Raw genomic sequence first — 21,997 nt, 5'->3', positions numbered from 1 at the left:
CTTTATTGGTTCTGGCAGAAAATTCATTAGAAAACAAAACAGGTTGCATAAGACTTTGACACAATTCATTAATGGGCAAGGGAATTTAAGGTTTCTTTTCAAATATACAATGTTAACATAAATCTACTGGTAGAATATATATATTACAAAATGCCAAAAAAAGGGCAAGCAAATACATTTCATTCACAGCTATGTAATAATATTTACTCATATGATCAAAGATGAAATCTTGCTTTTATCTATTTGTCTTTCTACTTTGATGCCTGATAATTTAATTTAATTATGACCAGAAAGCTGAAAGCAGGGGAGAAAGAGAGACAGAGCTGGAGAGACTTAAAGATATACACAGAATACTTACCTTCCTCCCCAAACTGATCATATATTTCTCTCTTTTTAGGATCACTCAATACTTCATAAGCTTCTGCGACCTCTTTAAATTTTTCCTCTGCTTGAGGAGATTTGTTCTTGTCCGGATGAAATTTGAGTGCTTGTTTTCGGTAAGCTTTTTTAATATCTTCATCTGAAGCTCCTTTTTCAATTCCCAAAATGTAATAATAGTCTTTCCCCATTTCGAATGCCTTGAAATGAACTTAGATTTCCCTTTGTGAAAGAAAACAGCGTCCCCAGTCTTAGCAATACAACGATTCCAAGAAAAATAAACCAAGCTGGGTATTTTAAAAGTTAAAGCAAATCAGCAATTCAGCTTCGCTGTCTTAAGGCAGCAAGCAAGCAGCGTCTCTATTTAATTCCTTCCCCAAAGGCTTACTTACAGATAAATATACACTACACAGGAGACAGCCTCCTTCTAGATCCTCCCATTTTCACTACGTGTCTCTGTACTTTCTAGAACAGCAAATGCTACAGGACGTCACTTCCCCAGCTGCCTCTAGTTAAAGTACAGAGCTAGGTTTTCTCCTCCTCCACGATTAACTATTCATTTTCCTTCTGGCTCTACCATTTTTATTTCCTTTTTAAGAAGCTAAGTGGATTAAGAACCCAATATTTCAGCACAGAATATCATAACTACATATTTATTTACTCTATTGTAGGAGAAAAAAAACAAAATAATTATAGCCAATAGGCATCCTATGTTAAAATAAATTAAAGGCATTATACAAATTTAAAGGTACCCTTGAAGTGATTTTAGGTATTTTAATTTCAATTTCAAGTTATCCAAATATAAGATACACAATGCTAAAATATGGTTTGTTTAAATTAACATTTTCAGATAATTTGTGTCATTTTCAGAATTCCTGGGGTCTATCAATCAGAAATGCCAGGAGGTCAACATACCAATTTCACATTGTAAAAGGATATCATAAACATCAAAAGCAGTCAAGGACTTAAATATCATCTTAGTTAGTGGTTTTAACTAGTTTTCTGTAATATACAAGAGTTAATAGTTTTGGCAAACTAAGTATTTGTGAAAGCTTCTTATCTGATTTTAGCTACTTTAGCAAAAACAGAATGAGATCCCACTCCCCCCACCTCTGTCTCCGCCCAATTCTTAGGGTCACTATTTAAAGAATTTTTGTGCTGCAGGAAAGATAGAAGAAAAGTATCAGGTTACAGACAGTAAATACTCACGTTTCTTATAAGACCTTAACTGGATCATCTTAAAATCTGGATATGCTATTTACAGGGCAGCGATATGAAAAACATTTTTGCTTTTAAAAAACACGTTTCCCTAATTATAATTATCAATACTCATTGCTGAAGGTTTTGGAAAACACAGAAAGAAAAAAGAATAAAATAAAAACCTCCCTATCATACCACTTTAGGTAATTCCTGCTAAGTATATTTCCTTGTAGTCATTTTTTCCTATAAATATTTATATTATATTTATATTTATGATATTTATAGTTTTGTATTTGTCTTTTTGTTAACAAAGTTTATGTCATATCATTTACATACCCTTTTGATATCTGCTTTTTTGTATGTATTTTGTATATTTGTGAGAAATATTTTCAATCTATATTACTCATCTTTTATCTCCTATTGTTTTGTCATCTTTTCAAAGATGTTCCCATTTCTAATATAATGGAAAGATGGATTAATAAGAAAATGTCAAAAGAATTGCACACAGCCCTATAGATACCTTAAATCTGTAAACTCAGAAGAAAACAAAGAACATTTAAAGGAAAAGTAAATGTACATATATGTTTAAAGTATAGTGAAAAGGTAACAATCACATGTTAACCTTTAAAGATATGGGAACACCTACTCTATATGCCAAGCAGTTTTACATTAATGATTCAGCAATTCTTTCAGAACATTCATCTTTTTACTTTGACAGCTAGGATTTCCTGTTTTTCAAAACTCTCTCCTTTAAAAATACTTTGGTATTAGAAACGAATAGCATCTTTCTAGCTTATTTACAGATTACAAAGATTTGTCAGCCATTCAAGCAAATTTTTTAGTTCCATCAAGGAATACTCAATGTCAAAAGGTTAACATTCAAATCCAAAAACCTTAGGGGAAAATGCTAATATCCAAAGTCAACTTAAAACTCCTACTTAAAAAAAATTGCAAGCTGAAGTCCTGTAGAAGTACAGCATCTACAGTAGGAGTAAAAATATAATAAAAATCACCTTTTCTAGAATTAATTTCTAAAAGAATTCCTTTAAAATACTCATTACCAAAGGAACACTGACATTACTATCTGTGAAAAGCCTGAATTGTTCTGGTAGGTAATGCTGGGAAGAAAGAAAAAATAGATTCTTATCTGATTTAATCATTTTCAGGTAGCTAGAAATATTACCAGGACTTGGCATATTAAATGACTTTAGAACCCGAGACTAGACCTTTCACATTTCAGAGAAATGCATTACCTATTAACAAATGGAAACAAATCTGACTTTCTACATGTAGAGAAGGATGATAAAGGATTTTTATATTTCTTCAAATATCATACACACAAAAAAGAACCATAGTGGTAAACCTGAAAAGCAAGAATTCATCTCAACTGTGAAATTTCAAGTTATTAAATAAGCAGTTATAATTTGAAGATTTTAAATAATAAAACAATCTAGCTAGGTTTTGGTAAAATGAGTACTGTAAATAATTCTTTCAAACATTTGGGAACAATGCCAACAGACACATGAAAAGATGTTTGGCATCACTAATCATCAGGGAAATGCAAATCAAAACCACAGTGAGATATTACCTCATACCAGTCAGAATGGATAGTATCAAAAAGACAAAAAATAACAAATGTTGGTGAGGATGTGAAGAAAAGAGAACCCTCATGCACTGTTAGTGGAAACATACATTGGAGCAACCACTGTAGAAAAGACTGTGGAGCTTCCTCAAAAATTTAAAAATAGAAATACCACAGGATCCAGTAATTCCACTACTGGGTATTTTACCCCAAGGAAACAGAAACACTAATTCAAAAAGATATATGCACCCACACATTCACAACAGCATTATTTACAATAGCCGAGATATGAAAGCAACCTAAGTGTCCATTCATGGATGAATGGATAAAGATATTATATACGGGAATGAATAAGTCACAGGGATGAAAGGTATAGCGTAGGGAATATAGTCAATGGTGTTGTAATAGCATTGTATGGTGACAGATGGTAGCTACACTTGTGGTGAGCACAGCATAACCTATAGAGTTGCTGAATCACTGTGTTATACACTTGAAACTAATGTAATATTGTGTGTTCAACTATACTGCAATAAAGAAGATAAATATGGCAGCATCAGTGGGCAGCTGAGGGGTCAAGGCCAACTCATACCCATAGCCAGGTGAGCCTGACTATTCCTCCATTGCTTCAATGTCAAGTGAGCAGAAAAAAGCACCATGGAGTATAGGAAATTAGGTAGGCCCGGGGGGGGGGGGGGGGGGGGGGGGGGAGGGGGGGTGAAACAGCACACTCAGGCTACTGAGGAAAAACATCCCTTTTTTTTTTAAGAGCTAAAATCCACTACATTTTTTTTTAAAGAATGAGAAACACTCATAACAGGAAAGTTATTCCTGAAATGTATAACTCTATACTACTCTCCTAGGATTCTCTCTCAGAACCCTTGGAAGGAGCATGGCCCTACCCACATCTTGGTTTAGCTGCCAAAAGTGTAAGAATAAATTTTTGTTGTTTAAGATGTTTACCTTGTGACAATTTGTTTTAGCATCCCTAGGAAACTAAAACAGCGAGAAATACAAAAAACTATGTATGATGTAAATGGACAGTTCAAAATTGGTAACAATAAACACCCATTTATCCATTAAAAAAATAAATAATAAATATAATTTTAAAAATCATTTGGGAACAAGTATTAACAATTTTAAGGGGCACCTGGGTGGCTCAGTCGGCTAAGCTTCTGACTTTGGTTCAGGTCATGATCTCATGGTTCAAGAGTTTGAGCCCCACGTCGGGCTCTGTGCTGACAGCTCAGACCCTGGAGCCTGCTTCGGCTTCTGTGTCTCCTCTGCCTCTGCCATCCCTCCCCGCTTCATGCTCTCTCTCTCTTTCTTTCTCTCTCTCTCTCCCTCCCTCTCAAAAATAAATAAACATTAAAAAAATTAAAAAAAAAATTTAAATCCCTATAAATACCATAACCTGGAAATTTGTCCTTAAAAATAATTCACAGAAAAAAAACTATGAACATACCAATAAACTCATTGCACTAGATGTAATAGGGTAATAGATTAATATAGTCATTAAACTGCATAGTATTTTAGAGAAATTTTACTCGTTACATTTACTTTTTTCAGACTGAGCTATCTCCTCTACCACTTAGGAGTTAAAAATCCATTACACAATCACTTTACATTAAAATTTTTTCATCTAAGTTTTATTTCATCTATGAGATTAGGGTGTTTTGTTTGTATGATTTTTTTAATCAGGGTGGGTGACCAATTGTCATCCCTGTAAATAATGATCATGACAAAAATAGAGTATGTAAGGGAAAAAGTAGGGGCAGCCTTTAGGGATAATGGAGCTGAGATGTGAACAAGGTTCTTTTACTATTTTTTATTTTTATTTATTTATTTATTTATTTATTTATTTATTTACTTACTTATTTTTTAACGTTTATTCATTTTAGAGACAGAGAGAGACAGAGCATGAATGGGGGAAGGTCAGAGAGAGAGGGAGACACAGAATCTGAAACAGGCTCCAGGCTCTGAGCTGTCAGCACAGAGCCCAATGTGGGGCTCGAACTCACGAGCTGTGAGATCATGACCTGAGCCGAAGTTGGTCACCCAACTGACTGAGCACCCAGGCGCCCCACTATTTTTTAAAGTAAAAAGAAAAACAGGGGCACCTGGGTGGCTCAGTCGGTTGAGCGTCCGACTTCGGCTCAGGTCATGATCTCACAGCTTGTGAGTTTGAGCCCCGCATCGGGCTCTGTGCTGACAGCTCAGAGACTAAAGCCTGCTTCGGATTCTGTGTCTCCCTCTCTCTCTGTCCCTAACCCACTCGCATTCTGTCTCTGTCTCCCTCAAAAATAAATAAACATTAAAAAAAATAAATAATAAAAATAAAAACACAGCCAAAAAACTACATAATAGTCTATTTGAAATACTGTTTAAAAATCACATAGATCCTTGCTTATTTGATTTTATACATATATATGTGTATGGCAGAAAGTTGGGTAACAAGAACTAGAGTTAATAAAACATACACTTTTTTCCCTTAAATTTCTTTAAGGCTACTATATTTTTAATAAAGATATACAATTAGTATACGTATTTTAAAATTTTTACTAATCAAACGTTAATGTGATTATTCCATGAAAACACAATTCTCTTCCGTTTATTAAAAGAAAATTACAGGGGCACCTGGCTGGCTCATTTGATAAAACTTGTAACTCTTGATCATGAGTTCAAGCCCCATATTGGGTATAGAGCTTACTTTAAAAATAAACAAGTAAGTAAGTAAATTAATTAATTAATTAATAAATATTACAAAGATTCTTCTCCTTAATGTTTATAGTTTACAAGATTAAGTTCTCATGCTGGAATAGGGGTGGTTCATCTCTAACTGAAGTAAAGCTATAATGTATTTTAAGAGATTTTAATTTTTTCAACCAAGTCAGAAAACTTAAGTGTATTTACTATTTTATTTATCAAAGTTTTTTTTTTTTTTTTTTTAAACATGGTTTAATGGTTTGGGGCCCAATAATTTATTTGGAGGAAGTGTGCCACTCTATTTTAGGGAGACATGGTCTAGAATTCAGTAAAAATTCTAATGACATTATACATATTTTTTCAATAACTTTAACAAAGATTCCTTATTTGGGATATTATGCTTTCATAGTAACTATAGATAAATTATTTTTACAGAAATTATTTTTGATTGTATAATCAGTTTCAAATATTAAATATGGTTAGATATCAGAGCTAAAGATAGCACTTGAATCACACACTAAAAATCCTAAAAGTGCCTAACTAGTCATTCAACTGATGCCATCTTCACCTTCTACTTTGGCTTTATTAATATACAATAAAAAAGTTTTTTTCTCCAATTCACAAATCATTTCCCAGTTTATAATACATTAGTACAAAGAAAGACAGCATGCCTTCTAGAGTCTCAGAAGAAATTATTATTGAAATTCAGATCATCACTTAAATACTTGAAGGCAAACGACTTCTAATATTTTACCAATGCTCCTGTTGAAAACTTTTTCTGTCAATATTTAATTCATAAATGGGTAGGTACATTTAGTTCAGAAATTTCTCATCAAGTGATTAATTTTAGTAAGGTGTGACTTCCATTCCCTAATACTTCTTATCCAAGAATAAACAGACTGAGGCTCTTTTACACTTGTCCTCACAGTACTTTAGATAGTTAAATAGTGGTGGGGCACCTGGTTGGCTCAGTGGGTTTCTGATTTTGGCTCAGGTCGTGATCTCAGGGTCGTGAGATAGAGCCCCGTGTCAGACTCTGTGCTGACAGTGCAGCGCCTGCTTGGGATTCTCTCTCTACCCCTTACCTGCTCTCTCTCTTCTCTCTCTCAAAATAAATAAGCATTTTTTTTTAAAAAAGAGAGTTGAATAGTGGTTATAAAATTTGCTATGGTGGCGCCAGGGAATATTGATTGTGTAGTGGTTAAAAGCACAGATTTTAGAGACAGACTGCCAGGGTTAGAGTCCTGACAACATGACTCCAGCTGTGGAGCCTTGGACTTAACTTTACTATGCCTCAGTTTCCTTATCTGTCAAATGGGATTAACATTAATATCTATTCATAGGGCGGTTGTAAGGATTAAATGAGATAAATGTGTGATGCACTTAAATGTGACTGGCACATAATGAGGACTATGGAAGTATTGAGTACTATTGTGATAACAATGATCTCATCATATCAACTAAAAGGACTTTTTCCTACAAAATAATTACTACACCATAGGGATAATAAAATGTCTTTATTTACAAGTGTATGCATCCACACACACAACAGCTGTCCAACTAAGAATAAATGGCTCTTTCCAAATGCTCCAGTTAATGCTTGTTACTTATTCATCTTGACTCCATTAAAATTTACAATCATTAAACCTTCACATAGGTAGCATTCATCGTATTTCAAATACATACACTTGTATTTCAAATGCAAATTTCAAATACCTTGACTGTATTTCAAACATAGTAATCCAGACTGGTATTGGTGAAAGAACAGGCAAATAGACCAATAGAACAGAATAGAGAGTTCAGAAATAGAGATGTATAAATATAGTCAACTGATCTTTGACAAAAGAGCAAAGGCAATACAATGGAGAAAAAAAATAGTCTTTTCAACCAATAGTGCTGGAACAACTGGACATCCACTTGCAAAGGAATGAATCTAGACACAGACCTTAAACCTTTTACAAGAATTAACTCAAAATGGATCACAGACCTAAGTGTAAAAATGCAAAACTATACTAGAACATATGAAAAAAATCTAGATGACCTTGGGTTTGGCAATGATTTAAATAAAATACCAAAGGCACAGTTCATGAAAGAGAAAATTGTTAAGCTGGACTACATTAAAATTACAATTTTCTGCTGAGAAAGACATTGTCAAGCAAATGAGAAAACAAGCCACAGACTAAGAGAAAATATTTCAAAAGACATATCTGATAAAAGACTATTATCCAAAATATATAAAGAACTCTTAAATCTCAACAACAGGAAAACAAACAACCCAATTTAAAAAAATGGGCCAAAGACGGGCGCCCAGATGGCTCAGTAGGTTGAGCGTCTGACTCTTGATTTCAGCTCAGGTCATGTTCTCATGGTACATGAGTTTGAGCCCCGTCTCGGGCTCTGCACTGACAGCGTGGAGCCTGCTTGGGATTCTCTCTCACGCTCTCTGCCCCTCCCTCCCTCTCTCTGTTTCTCTCTCAAAATATATAAATAAACATTTTTTTTTTTAATGGGCCAGGGTTGCCTAGGTGGCTCAGTCAGTTAAGCATCTGGCTCTTGACCTTGGCTCAAGACATGATCTCAGAGTTAGTAAGTATGAGCCCCCCATGGAGCTCTGCACTGTTAGCACTTAGGATTCTCTCTCTCCTTCTCTCTCTGCTCCTCCCCGGCGGCTTGTGTTCCCTCTCTCTCTCTCTCTTTCTCTCCTTCCCTCTCAAAATAAATAAACATTAAAAAAATTTTTTTGAAAGGGGGCATCTGGGTGGTTCAGTTGGTTAAACATCCAACTTCGGTTTAGGTCATGATCTCACATTCATGGCTTTGAGCCCCAAGTCAGGCTCTGTGCTGACAGTTCAGAGCCTGGAGCCTGTTTCAGATTCTGTGTCTCCCTCTCTCTCTGCCCCTTCTCCACTCATGCTCTGTCTCTCAGAAATAAATAAACATTGAAAAAAATTTTCCATAAAAAAAATTTTAAAAAAAGAAAAATGGGCCAAAAACCTTAAAAGAAACCTCACTAAAGGAGACTAGCAGATGGCAAATAAGCATATGAAAAGATGCTCCATATCAAAAGTCATCAGTGAAGTGAAAATAAACAAAGACATCACAACACACCTAGAAGAATGGCCAAAATTCAGAACACTGGCAACACCAAACGTTGGCAAAGATATAGAGTAATAGGAATTCTCATTCATTGTTGGTAGTACTGCAAAATAATAGTATATTCTAGAAGATAATTTGACGGTTTCTTAAAAAACAAAATATACACTTATCATTCAATCCTGCAATCATGCTCCTTGGTATTTACTCAAAGAAACTCAAAACCTAGATCTACCCAAAAACCTGCACATGGATGTTTATAGAAGCCTTATTTGTAATTGCCCAAACTTGGAAGCAGCCAAGATGTCTTCCAGTGGGTGAATGTGGTAAACTGTGGTCATTCAGACAATGGAATATTGTTAAGCACTAAAAAGAAATGAGCTACCAAGCCATGAAAAGACACTGGAGGAACCGTAAGTGCATATTACTAAATGAAAGAAACCAGCATGAAAAGGCTATATATGACATTCTGGAAAAGGCAAAACTATGGACACAGTAAAAAAATCAGTGATTGGCAGGAGTTAGTGGAAAGGGAAGGATAAATAGGTAGAGTACAGAGCATTTTTAGGGCAGTGAAACTACTCTGTATGATACTGAAATGGTGCGCACGTCATTTTACATTTGTCCAAAATCATAGAATATACAACACCAAAAGTGAACCCTAATGTAAATTATGAACTCTGGGTAATAGTGATTTATCACTAGAAGTTCACCAGTTGTAAATAAATATTCCATCTAGTGGGAGATGTTGATAATGGGGGAGGGGGAATTGTGCATATGTGGAGGTTTATGGGAAATCTCTGTACCTTCCACTCAATTTTGCTGTGAACCTCAAACTGCTCTAAAAAAATAAAATCTACTTAAATATTTTTTTAAAAAATGGAAAAAAGTGCAATGTATATATTCTTAAAAATGTTTGTTTTTTTTTAAGTCATCTCTACACCCAGCATGGTGCTTGAACTCACAAACCAGAGATCAAGAGTCAAGCACGCTCTACTGACTAAGCCAGGCAGGTGCCCTTTAAAATATGTATCTTTCATTTTAGGGCCAGAAGATCTTTCCAGTTTTAGTTTCTGTCAATGCCTCATATACCTCAATCATACTAATTTGGAAGTTGCCAAATTGAATCTTCAATTACTGTTAGTGGACTAGCATAAGGGGGGCTACAAATGTCTAAAGAATAAAGACCTAAGAATTTAAATGCTTTCTAACGTCAGCTCTGTCACTTAATAAGTGAGTTATTTAGGCAAATCATTTAATTTCTCTGAATTCCTGTCACAAAGGTTATTGTGAGAATTAGATAATACACATTGGGAAGCACTAAAATGTATGTGATGACATATCCATATAAACTGTTTTCATTAGTTTAAACTATACAAACCATTTTGCTACCACTTGGAGATCTTCCTTTATTCAGGAAGTTTTACTTGTTATAAAGTATGAAAATAACTAGAGTCACCTCCACAGGACTCAGGCATCCTCTAAGGTCATGCCCTTTACCATGTTCCCTTTTCAGACTTTTCTTTCTGAATTTTAGTTTCTTAGTGTCAAAAACAGTAACTGTTCTATGTCTTCCCTATAATAACATGTATACAATATAGTTTATCAAAACACTTCCATGTGCTTTCTCATCTGTTTTCCATATATGCATACACATCTGATATTAAAACTAGTGATAAGATTTCAAAGAGCTTTTCTCTAGCTAGCAATCAAATAGTTATGATATTTATTCTTAAAATTAGAGTAGACATTGTTCTAATATTAACATACACTTAAAGAGTACTGTGTCTGTTCTATTACTTGGTCTGCTTTTAGATATCTATCTAAATAATTTCATATAATCAAACTACTGACCACGTAGTAATTAGATACATATTTAACCTTTACATGTTATATTTTCCTAAAATGCCTTTAAACCTGAGAATTCTTGTTGAAATTATCATTTATTTCTTACAGCAAATTGCTTGATTGTAAATTTGGAACTCAGATGCTAAATTTTCATTTCTGTGAAAAGATTTCAGACTTTGAGCATAAGTTACAATCCCTAAAAATTTTATCATGGCTACAAATGCAAATTTATCTTTAGGGAAAAAAATAGAAAAATACTGAAGACATTCATTTCTTGCTCCATCTAGGCTATAAGACAGAATAATAAGCTTAAGGCAAATGTCTTTAAGACATTACACCCTATTTAAATTGTTCTAGAAATCCTACTTTTTTCTTGACTATAAAATGTCCTTCCTTAGGTAATTACAGTAATTTGGACTCGTATTTGGAATTATGCAGTCAATAGCATTTGAGTGCACATTTTATAGTATTTGATGAATACTCTAAAACTTGTTTTAAAAGATGGATGTTATAATAGTGAACATTCTCCATAAATAAAGTATCTCATTCGCAAATATTTACTGAGTGCTTACTATGTGCTATAAACTAGATAGAGAACATCCTTGCTTTCATTCAATTCATATTCTAGTGAGAGAAGAAAACCAAGAAACAAGTTAATAAAGAAGTGATTTAATTTCAGATAGTTTGAAGTGCTTTAAAGAAAATTTTTCAATGTTACTAAGACAGGGGTTGATGGAGAAACGTTACTTTAGCCAGGATGGTCAGGAAAGACTTCTGTTCAGCTACGTTTTAAGAATTATACCAAAAATTTGGCACTAAGGTAGGTACAGGAAAAGGATCAAGTCTTGTCATTATACTTTTGCTTTTAATGTTTGTTTTTGAGAGAGAGAGAGAACAAGTCAGGGAGGGGCAGAGAGAGAGAAAGGGGATCAGAGGATCCAAAGCGGGCTCTGTACTGACAGCACAGAGCCCTATATGGGGCTCGAACTCACAAACTGTGAGATCATGACCTGAGCCAAAGTCTGACCTCAACTGACTGAACGACCCAGGCACCCCTAGGTATACTTTTAAAAAGGTATAATGCTTTCAGAAAAGCAAATGGAATGGTAAAGAGCTCTTAATGGCCTCTTTGATTCTATTATCAAGAGATGTATTCAGCTCTCTTCACCTTTTCCATTTATTCACTTTCCCCATGTATAATCTGTACATATCCCTTCAAACCTACAGCTAACAATCAAGTTTAATAGTTTAATACAAATAGAGTAAACAATTAGTAGCTTCAAATAAGTGTGTTATGTAACTGTTATAGTACTTAAGTGACCATTAAGCCTTGAGGAAAGATCATGAAACTTGGAATAAGAGCAGTGGTTCTAATATTCTTAGCTTCATTACCTAGTATCTATGTGAAGTTCTCGAAAAATGACTATTTCTCCGAGACTCAATTCCCTTATTCCATAAAATGGATAACATCATCTATCTCATTAGATTAACATAAAGAGTAAGAAAATATGTGGAAGGGCTTTACAAAAGTAAAATACTATGCAAATGTTAATTATATACTCCTCTTGAGCTGGAATGGTGGGTATGGAAAATGTCTATAAAAGAAAACTATGAGCAGCGTCTTGAAAGATTGATAGAATTTAGAAAGAAAGAGGGGCACAGGGAAGGTTTTCTGTTTGGACACAAAGCCCAGACAAAAAGAGCATAAAATGTATGTGATACAGCAAAAAGACTGGTCAGGTTAAAGCATAGGATTTAGGAAGGCTCACTTTAGGAAGATGACCGAAGTTATGGTCAGATTGTTGAGAGTTTTGAATGTCATTTTTTTTTTTTTACTTAATGATAGCTTTCATGTTCTTCAAAAAGTGACTAGGGCACCTGGGTGGTTCAGTCAGTTAAGCATCTGCCTCTTGGGCTCAGGTCATAATCTCATGGTTTGTGAGATCTGGGCAAGCCCCGTATCAGGCTTTGCGCTGACAGCATGGAACCTGCTTGGGATTCTCACTCTCCCTCTCTCTCTGCCCTTCCCAGCTTGTGCTCTCTCTCAAAATAAATAAATAAACTTAAAAAAAAAAAGTGCTAATTTATTAAGTCTTTGAAACAAAGTTTATTTTTTTAAACAATATGACCAATGTGGGGCTTGAATTCATGACCCCAAGATCAAGAATCGCACCCTACCAAATGAGCCATCCAACTGCCCTAAAACAAACTTAAAAAAAAAAAAAAAATTTGATATTTGACATCTCTTAAGTGTCAATTTACTTTGAAGCTAGTGAAATTACTTTCTTGGTTCTCTTAGCGTGCAGTGTTATTAACAAAGTTTCATTAATATTTGTAAGCTTCAAGAACACCAGTAAAAGATGTCAAACAAACCTAAAAAGGTAACAAGAGTTTTATCAATCATAATTCTTCCTGGACTACTTACTATCTGTACCGCCAGAATTTCCCAGCACTTTATCACTATAGTTATATTAGAATTCCCAATGATTTCAAGTTTTATACTGTGTCATTGCTTTATTTTACAATACTTTTCCTTCAGGAAGCACTATAATAGAATACACACACTCCATTTTATTCTACATTTTATTGATTTAATGGTCTTTACAAAAGAAATGATTTACAACAAAATTTTGAAAATTTCAAAATACGGTGGTACCTGGCTGGCTCAGTCCACAGAGCATATGACTCTCGATCTCAGGGTTGTGAGTTTAAGCACCACACTGGGTATAGAGATTACTCAAAAATAAAATCATTGGGGGGCATCTGGGTGGCTAAGTTGGTTGAGCATCTGACTTTGGCTCAGGTCATGATCTCACGGTTCGTGAGTTTGAGCCCCACGTCGAGCTCTGTGCTGACAGCTCAGAGCCTGAAAGCTGTTTCAGAATCTTTATCTCCCCCTTTCTGCTTATCCCTTGCTCGTGCTCTGCCTCTCTCTCTCTCAAAAATAAATAAAAAAAAAAAAAATTGGAGGGCACCTGGTTGCCACATTGGTTAAGCATCCAACTTTGGCTCAAGTCATGATCTCATGGTTCGTGGGTTTGAGTCCCACATCGGGCTCTATCCTTCAATGCGGAGCCTGCTTCAGATCCTTTGTCCCCTTTCTCTCTGTTGCCCCTCTCCAGCACTCTCTCTCTCTCTCTCTCTCAAAAATAAACATTAAAAAAAAAACTTAAGGGGCGCCTGGGTGGCTCAGTCGGTTAAGCGTCCGACTTCGGCTCAGGTCATGATTTCGTAGTCCGTGAGTTCGAGCCCCGAGTCAGGCTCTGTGCTGACTTCTCAGAGCCTGGAGCCTGTTTCATATTCTGTGTCTCCCTCTCTCTCTACCCCTCCCCCGTTCATGCTCTGTCTCTCTCTGTCTCAAAAATAAATAAACGCTAAAAAAAATTTAAATTTAAAATACATGCCTTCAAAATAATAAGATAGCATGAAACTGCTTTAAGAGGTTTATAAAAATTGGGGCACCTGGGTGGCTCAGTTGGTTGAGTGTCTGACTCTTGATTTTGGCTCAGGTCATGATTTCATGGTTCATGGGACTGAGCCCAGCATGGGGCTCTGTGCTGACAGCACAAAGCCTGCATGGTATTCTCTTATTCTCTCCCCTCTCTCTATCCCACTCCCCTGTTTGCACTCATGTTCTCTCTCTCTCTCTCTCTCAAAATATATAAACTTTTTTTTTAAGTTTATAAAAATTACTAGAGTTATCTGAATCAGAAGTATTTTGTTTTTTAAATAATAATTTCTGGGTGCCTGGGTGGTTCAGTTGGTTAAGCATTGACTCTTGAAGTCATGAGTTCAAGCCCCATGTTGGGTTCTGCACTAGGCACAGGGTCTACTTAAAAAAAAAAAAAAAAAAAAAAAAGATATATACAATGGAATACTACTTGGCAATGAAATATGGCCTTTTGTAGCAATGTGGATGGAACTGGAGGGTATTATGCTAAGTGAAATAAGTCAGGCAGAGAAAGACAGATACCATATGTTTTCACTCATATGTGGATCCTGAGAAACTTAACAGAAGACCAGTGGGGAGGGGAAGGGGAAGGAAAAAGTTACAGAGAGGGAAGGAGGCAAACCATAAGACTCTTAAATACTGAGAACAAACTGAGGGTTGATGGGGGGTGGGGGAGAGGGGAAAGTGGATGATGGGCATTGAGGAGGGCACCTGTTGGGATGAGCACTGGGTGTTGTATGGAAACCAATTTGACAATAAATTATAAAAAAAAAAAAAAAAGCTGAAGGCATCCTAATGTATACTTGAGATAAATCTATCCCACCCATAGAGGGCATTTGCAATATATTTAATAACCCATCCTTATCTTTAATTCCCCAAAGAATGGTGACCATTTTGTTTCTATAACCAACATTAAATGAAAAACTAAAACTGTTAAAAAAAAAAAAAAATAGAGGCGCCTAGATGGCTCAGTTGGTTGAGTGTCTGACTCTGACTCCTGATTTCGGCTCAGGTCATGATCCCAGGGTTGTGGGTTTGAGCCCCATGTCAGGCTCTGTGCTGAGCATGGAGCTTGCTTAAGATTCTCTCTTCCCTCTCCCCAACTCGCACTCTCTCTCTCTCCAAAAAAAAAAAATAATAATTTCCTGGAAGGCCTGGCTGGCTCAGTTGGAAGAGCATGCAACCCTCGATCTCAGGGTTGTGAGTTCGAATCACACATTGGTGTAGAGATTATTTAAATAAATAAATAAATAAATAAATAAATAAATAAATAAATGTTCCTTTTTTGGGGACTATAGAACTGATTTTATTCTGTGATGGTATTAAAGTGTATCCTAGGGGTGCGTGGCTGGCTCAGTTGGTGGAATAACAATCACTGGGGTTGTGAGTCCAAGCCCCAAGTTGTGCATGGGGCCTTCTCAAAAAAAAAAAAAAAAAAAAAAAAAAAAAAAAGGACCTTCTCCTCACAAGACTTTCCTTATTAAAAAAAAAAAAAGTATCCTAATAAAATAGCCCAGTAACAACTTGCCCTTCTTTCTTACCCTCTTTGATAAGAAGTCATTGAAAAGCTTTACTAGAGGACTAGTGAACATAAAGTGAGCTAATCCCATACTTTCCTAGCAGTTTGGAATCAGTTAGAAGTGTTCTCTACATTACTTGCCAATATTGAATCAGAGAACCAAAAAACTATAGAATTCTAGGTCATTTTAATTGGATCTTGTAAATTGATATTTGATTATAACACTTTGACTATGTTTAAAGATCATAGCGTGTTTGGGTGGTTAGTTGGTTGGCCATCCAACTCTTGATTTTGGCTCAGGTCATGATCTCACAGTCGTGGGATTGAGCCCCATGTGGGGCTCTGCACGGACAAGGCAGTGCCTGCTTGGAATTCTCTCTCCCCTTCTCTCTACCCCTCCTAATCCACATGCTCACAAGCTCTCTCTCTCTCACAAAAAATAAATAAACATTAAAAAAAAAGATCATATCATCTATAGCAATACTATCCAACAGAAATATAAAGTGAGCTACACATGCAAGCCACATATGTAATGTAAGCATTTCTAGAATCCACATTTTAAAAAAAGTGAAAAGTGAAATTAATTTTAATAATGTATTTTATTTAACCCAGTAAATCCAAGATATTGTCATTACAACATGTAATCAATATAAAAATAATAAGATCTTTCACATTCTTTTTTTTGGTATTACGTCTTCAGAATTTAGTGTTAATTTTACACTTACTCGATTCAGATAGCCACATTTCAAGCCCTTAGCTTCATGTGGCTAGTGGCCACTGTATTAGCCAGTGTAGATTCAGAGGTTCCTACTAATGACCAGTGCTATGATCCAATGTTGTAGAAACCTCAACCTGTGAACTTAAGTATATCACATACACATATCCCTCACAGATGCACATTTAGGGGAAATAAAATCTTAACAGATACACTCTAAAGAAAAGTCCATTATAACTTATAAAATAGTATCCCAGTGCTCAGTTCAACAACACCTATACTGTAATTGGAATAACACTGAAAGATTAGCAAGGCCTCTGTGCAAGAACGACGTTCAAATTTGTGAAGATTTACTATCTTAAGAAGAGGTAAATAAGTGAAGTGATAGACATGTGGATTAACTAAAGGGGAAGGAATCCTTTTACGTTGTAGACATATATCAAATTATCAGTGTGCACTCTAAATATGTTACAATTTTGTCAATTTAATTTTAATGTAGAAAAATAGTATTCCATTTTTTTTTAAATGGACATCAGGCTTGAACTCACAAACTGCGAGATTATGGCCTGAGCTGAAGTTGGACGCTTAGCCAACTGAGTAACCCAGGCACCCCAATAGTATTCCATTTTTTTATCTTAAAAAAAAATTTTTTTAATGTTTATTTACTTTTGACAGAGAAAGAGAGAGAGCAGGGGAGGGGAAGAAAGAGGGGGACAGAGGATCTGAAGTGAGCTCTGCACTGACAGCAGCAAGCCCAATGCAGGGCTTGAACTCACGAATCATGAGATCATGACCTTACCGGAAGTTGGATGCTCCACCAACTGAGCCACCCAGGTGCTCCCATTTTTTATCTTTAAATAAAACATACTTGTATTTTTTTTTAATACTTTACATTTAGAATGAAATAGTGGGAATGGCTCCATTTACACATGCTTACTCAGTGTATACTTTTACAATGCTGAAAGTAAAAGCCACATTAGGAAATGAGGAATTTATGTGATTTTTCACTTTATTCTTTTCTAAAGTTTCTCCTTTCATAAGAAGTCAAAGAAGACATCAGAATCCCTTGAAAAACTTAATTGGCTAAAGAAAGGGTAGTAGTCTGTAGCTACAGTGAAACCAACAGTTCCTCAGAATAAGACAACTAGCACAAATAAAAAAAAATGTCTGTAGCACAGAGGAGAGACAGGAAAGATTACAGGCTATTTCACTGAACTGTCAGAATCTTAGCCAAGACTGCAATAAACTGATTATCTAGCAAGTTTGTTTGTTTAGCTCTCCCAATGTTTAAAACTCAAATGATTTCATTTAAATCAGTACCTAATCCAAACTATCAAATATCTTCAAAATATGTTGCATCCATTAGGTCATAATTAAACCACTGCTACTATGATTCGACTATGATTCAAAGACTTTATTTGCAACCTGCCAAATATTAATTAGGAAATGTATAAAATAAGCCAACATATTATATAGTATTCAACACTACTATAAAATTAGGCCATGGACTGCCTAATTCCAAATAAAATGAGCCCAAACTACTGTAACTGCTTAAAAAGAACAACTGAAGTTTAAATGGATAGGCTTTAACATTTGGCTATTTAATATTTTTAAATGAAGTCTTTTTATTATCTAAACTAAATCAGGAAGTCAAGGCAATAGTTATTGAGGCCCTCCTGTATTATATGCCATGAAGTATAAAACAGTAGAAGGCAGGATCCGTGCCCTTGGGAGTTTACAATACAAGTATATAAAATAGTACCTTTCACTATATGGTGGCAGAGTTGGGGGGTTGCAGCAGAGACTATGGCCCACAAAACCTAAAAATGTAAATGTTTCACCTTTAACAAAAACATTTGCCAACCCTTGCTTTATACAAATTATTCTTGACTAGAGGGAGAAAGAAGTCTAAATATGCACTAGAGTAAAATTTTATTGTATCTAGCAAACTTTTAAAAACCTAGTTTTGGGGTGCCTGGGTGGCTCAGTCAGTTAAGTGTCCAACTCTTGCATTCAGCTCAGGTTATGATCTCATGGTTTATGGGTTCAAGCCCCACATCGGGCTCCATGCTGACAGTGCAGAGCCTGCTTGGATTCTGTCTCTCTGTTCCTCCCTGCCTTACGCTCCCTCTCTCCAAAATAAACTTAAAAAAATAAGATAAAAAACTGTAGTTTTCACTATAAACACAGCACTCACTATAAAACATCAGCCTGGCTGATGGTAAAATAAAACTTGTATGTATTAATTCTCAACCAGGGCATATCTGCTAAGGGGAATATATTTGAATATTTAGGGTGGTAAGTAAGCTATTTGTTTAGCAAAAAGGGGAAATATGTTTTAAAAGGTTGACAAAGACTTTAATCATACCTCTACTGTCCAGCTTAATCATCTTCAACTAACCCATCCCTCCTGGCCATAAATGACTTTGGCTGTTAGCCAAAATCAAATTTACCCACAAAGTAGTCAATTCTCATTATTTGCCATAGTTATGTTCTATAAAGTTGTCATGGATGCTGAATTAGTGAATGCTAATTAACAAATAATAATACTAATTAGTGAATACAAGCGAAATGGCAGGGTTAATTCAGGTCATCAATACATAACCTTGTTTTATGTGTTTCTGTTTAGACACCTCATTTAATGTACCATTGAACTCATGGCCAATAGTACTATAACTTGGGCCTGCATGAAGTTTTTCTAACACGTATTCTCTCTCACCTCACAGCCTTCTTGTGCCTAGGAACACTAGACAGCAATTCAGCCGTATGCTGAAACATTACTTTAAACAGTAAAATCACCAACAAAAAGCATAAAATGCAAAAATGCACTAACTAGATCACAAAAACTTGTTTATGAGAGCTAAAATAAGTTGTAAGCACTGCCTTGCTAGACCTCAACTGGGAACATAGGATTTATGTGTATCCATATCGATATCTATATCTATATGTATCTATATCTATATAGATATCGATATAGATATGTATAATATATAGATAGATAGATATCTATAGATATAGATATATAGATATCAATATAGATATGTATAATATATATACACTTTTTCTTTCCTGCTCTGCCTGTGCATATGTCTGCAAATGACCAGGAAAGCATCTCAAATACTGATTTCAGAGTTACAAATACATTTTAGAGAGGGCAAATATGAAAGTACAGAATTGGTGAATGAAGGATCAACTGTATGATACACTACTACTGATAATCTTCTAAATTAATGATGATCAGTTAAAAAACTGTTTTTGAGCAAAAGCAACATTAAGTCCAGTCACCCAAAGTAATGTCTCTGAAGTAATATTTCATTATAAAGGAATATAAAGGAAAACAATGTGGGTGTATTCCATTCTTCCCCCTCTGCACGGAGCTTACTACTGCTTTGAGACTCAGCCTCTAGTTAGGCAAATCTGAGCCCCACCTTGATTAGGTTCTCCTGAGCTCCAGTTCCCATATTTTCCCCAGTATCTCCACTCTATCACTTATCACAATGATATAACCACCTCTTTGCTTATGCCTTACCCACACAGTTGTAACTTTTTTCCCTACAACTTTTTTTTCTAGTATAAAGCCATATTTATAATATATTGCTATTCAATTAACTTTTACTGAGTAAATAATTATGAAATGAGAAATTACAAGGATGCAAAGTATAATGACTATAGTATACAATCACAAGTGGGTAAATTTAAGTAATAAAAAGGTAAAATGTGTGCAATTTGCCAACAAACTGTATTTGGGGGTTTGGAAGGATTTTAGATTGCCCTGTTTCTAGACTGAAGAAAGGTGTGCTCAGTTGGACTACTAATGAAAGTAGAGAATATACGAAGAGTACATTTGAATGGAAAAATGAGTTCCACCTAGAATATGCCTACCACCCTATTAATGACCCACTCATCTAGGTTACTTCCATACTTGGTAATTTTATTGCTTGCTAAGACTGCATTTGTAACTACTATCTATGTTGTAACAACTCCTTTCTCTAGCTAACTCCCCAACTACAATGTAAGATCATATAGGAAAGGTTTATTTAAATTAAAAAAAAAATTTTTTTAATGTTTATTTATTTTTGAGACAGACCCACAGACTGCGAGCAGGGGAGGGGCAGAGAGAGAGGAAGACACAGAATCTGAAGTAGGCTCCAGGCTCTGAGCTGTCATCACAGAATCCCGATGCGGGGCTTGAACTCACGAACTGTGAGATCATGATCAGAGCTGAAGTCGGATGCTTAATCATCTGAGCCACCGAGGCGCCCTGATTTATTTAATTTTTGACTACTAAAAACCTAGTACAACAATATTTAATTGAATTGAATGTGGATGAAGATGTCCAGAAGAAAGTTGGATATTCTGAACTGGGGGCTAGGGAAAAAAAAGTCTTATGAGATACCACCTCACACCTGTCAGAATGGCTAACATTAACAACTCTGGCAACAACAGATGTTGGGGAGGATGCAGAGAAAGAGGATCTCTTTTGCACTGCTGGTGGGAATGCAAACTGGTGCAGCCACTCTGGAAAACAGTATGGAGTTTCCTCAAACAATTAAAAATAGAACTACCCTACAACCCAGCAATTACACTACTAGGTATTTATCCAAAGGATACAGGTATGCTGTTTCAAAGGGACACATGCACCCCAAAGTTTATAGCAGCACTATCAACAATAGCCGAAATATGGAAAGAGGCCAAATGTCCATCGATGGATGAATGGATAAAGATGTGGAATACACACACACACACACATATACACAATGGAGTATTACTCAGCAATCAAAAAGAATGAAATCTTGCCATTTGCAACTATGTGGATGGAACTAGAGGGTATTATGCTAAGCGAAATTAGTCAGAGAAAAACAAATATCATATGACTTCACTCATATGAAGACTTTAAGATACAAAACAGATGAACATAAGGGAAAGGAAGCAAAAATAATATGAAAACAGGGAGGGGGACAAAACATAAGACACTCTTAAATAAGGAGAACAAACAGAGGGTTACTGTAGGGGTTATGGGAGGGGGAATGGGCTAAATGGGTAAAGGGGCATTAAGGAAACCAGTCCTGAAATCCCTGTTGCACTATATGATGCTGGGGGAGAGGGGTGCCTGGGTGGCTCAGTTGGTTAAGCATCTGACCTTGGCTCAGGTCATGATCTCATGGTTCATGAGTTTGAGCCCCGTGTCGGACTCTGTGCTGCCAGCTCAGAGCCTAGAGCCTGGAGCCTGCTTCGGATTCTATGTCTCCCTCTCTCTCTACCTCTCCCCTACTCACACTCTGTCTCTCTCTCTCTCAATAATAAACATTAAAAAAGAAAAAGAAAAAAGGCACATAAAAAAAAGGAAAAAGAAGAAATTTTTTAAAAAAATCTATAAAGAACTCCCCAAACTCCACACCTGAAAAACAAATAATCCATTGAAGAAATGGGCAGAAAACATGAAGAGATACTTTTCCAAAGAAGACATCCAGATGGCCAACAGACACATGAAATGATGCTCAACATCAC

The 21,997-nt window shown here is 35.7% G+C and overlaps 1 protein-coding gene and 1 non-coding gene across 6 annotated transcripts in view; one reads left to right on the top strand and one right to left on the bottom strand.

The window, feature by feature from the left end:
* DNAJB4 (DnaJ heat shock protein family (Hsp40) member B4) overlaps positions 1–21,997 on the bottom strand; it is a 48,795-nt gene that overhangs the window by 9,202 nt on the left and 17,596 nt on the right. For 2 of the 5 annotated variants that reach the window (XM_045477961.1, XM_045477962.1), the window contains exon 2: positions 359–600. The exons of 1 other annotated variant lie outside the window; for it this stretch is intronic. In XM_045477961.1, the coding sequence (XP_045333917.1) occupies positions 359–569 (211 nt within the window). In that variant the 5' untranslated portion in view covers positions 570–600. Of the gene's footprint in view, positions 1–358; positions 601–770; positions 1,081–1,438; positions 1,458–21,997 lie in introns of those variants that run through there. 2 more of the 5 variants (XM_045477963.1, XM_045477960.1) reach the window with 2 other exon arrangements.
* Positions 16,746–16,851, top strand: LOC123600193. Its single transcript, XR_006713565.1, has one exon. It is a non-coding gene; the product is annotated as a U6 spliceosomal RNA (small nuclear RNA).

This window comes from Leopardus geoffroyi, chromosome C1, assembly GCF_018350155.1.
Source record: "Leopardus geoffroyi isolate Oge1 chromosome C1, O.geoffroyi_Oge1_pat1.0, whole genome shotgun sequence".
NCBI classification, from domain to species: domain Eukaryota; kingdom Metazoa; phylum Chordata; class Mammalia; order Carnivora; family Felidae; genus Leopardus; species Leopardus geoffroyi.
This window is presented reverse-complemented; position numbering and strand designations above follow the sequence as displayed.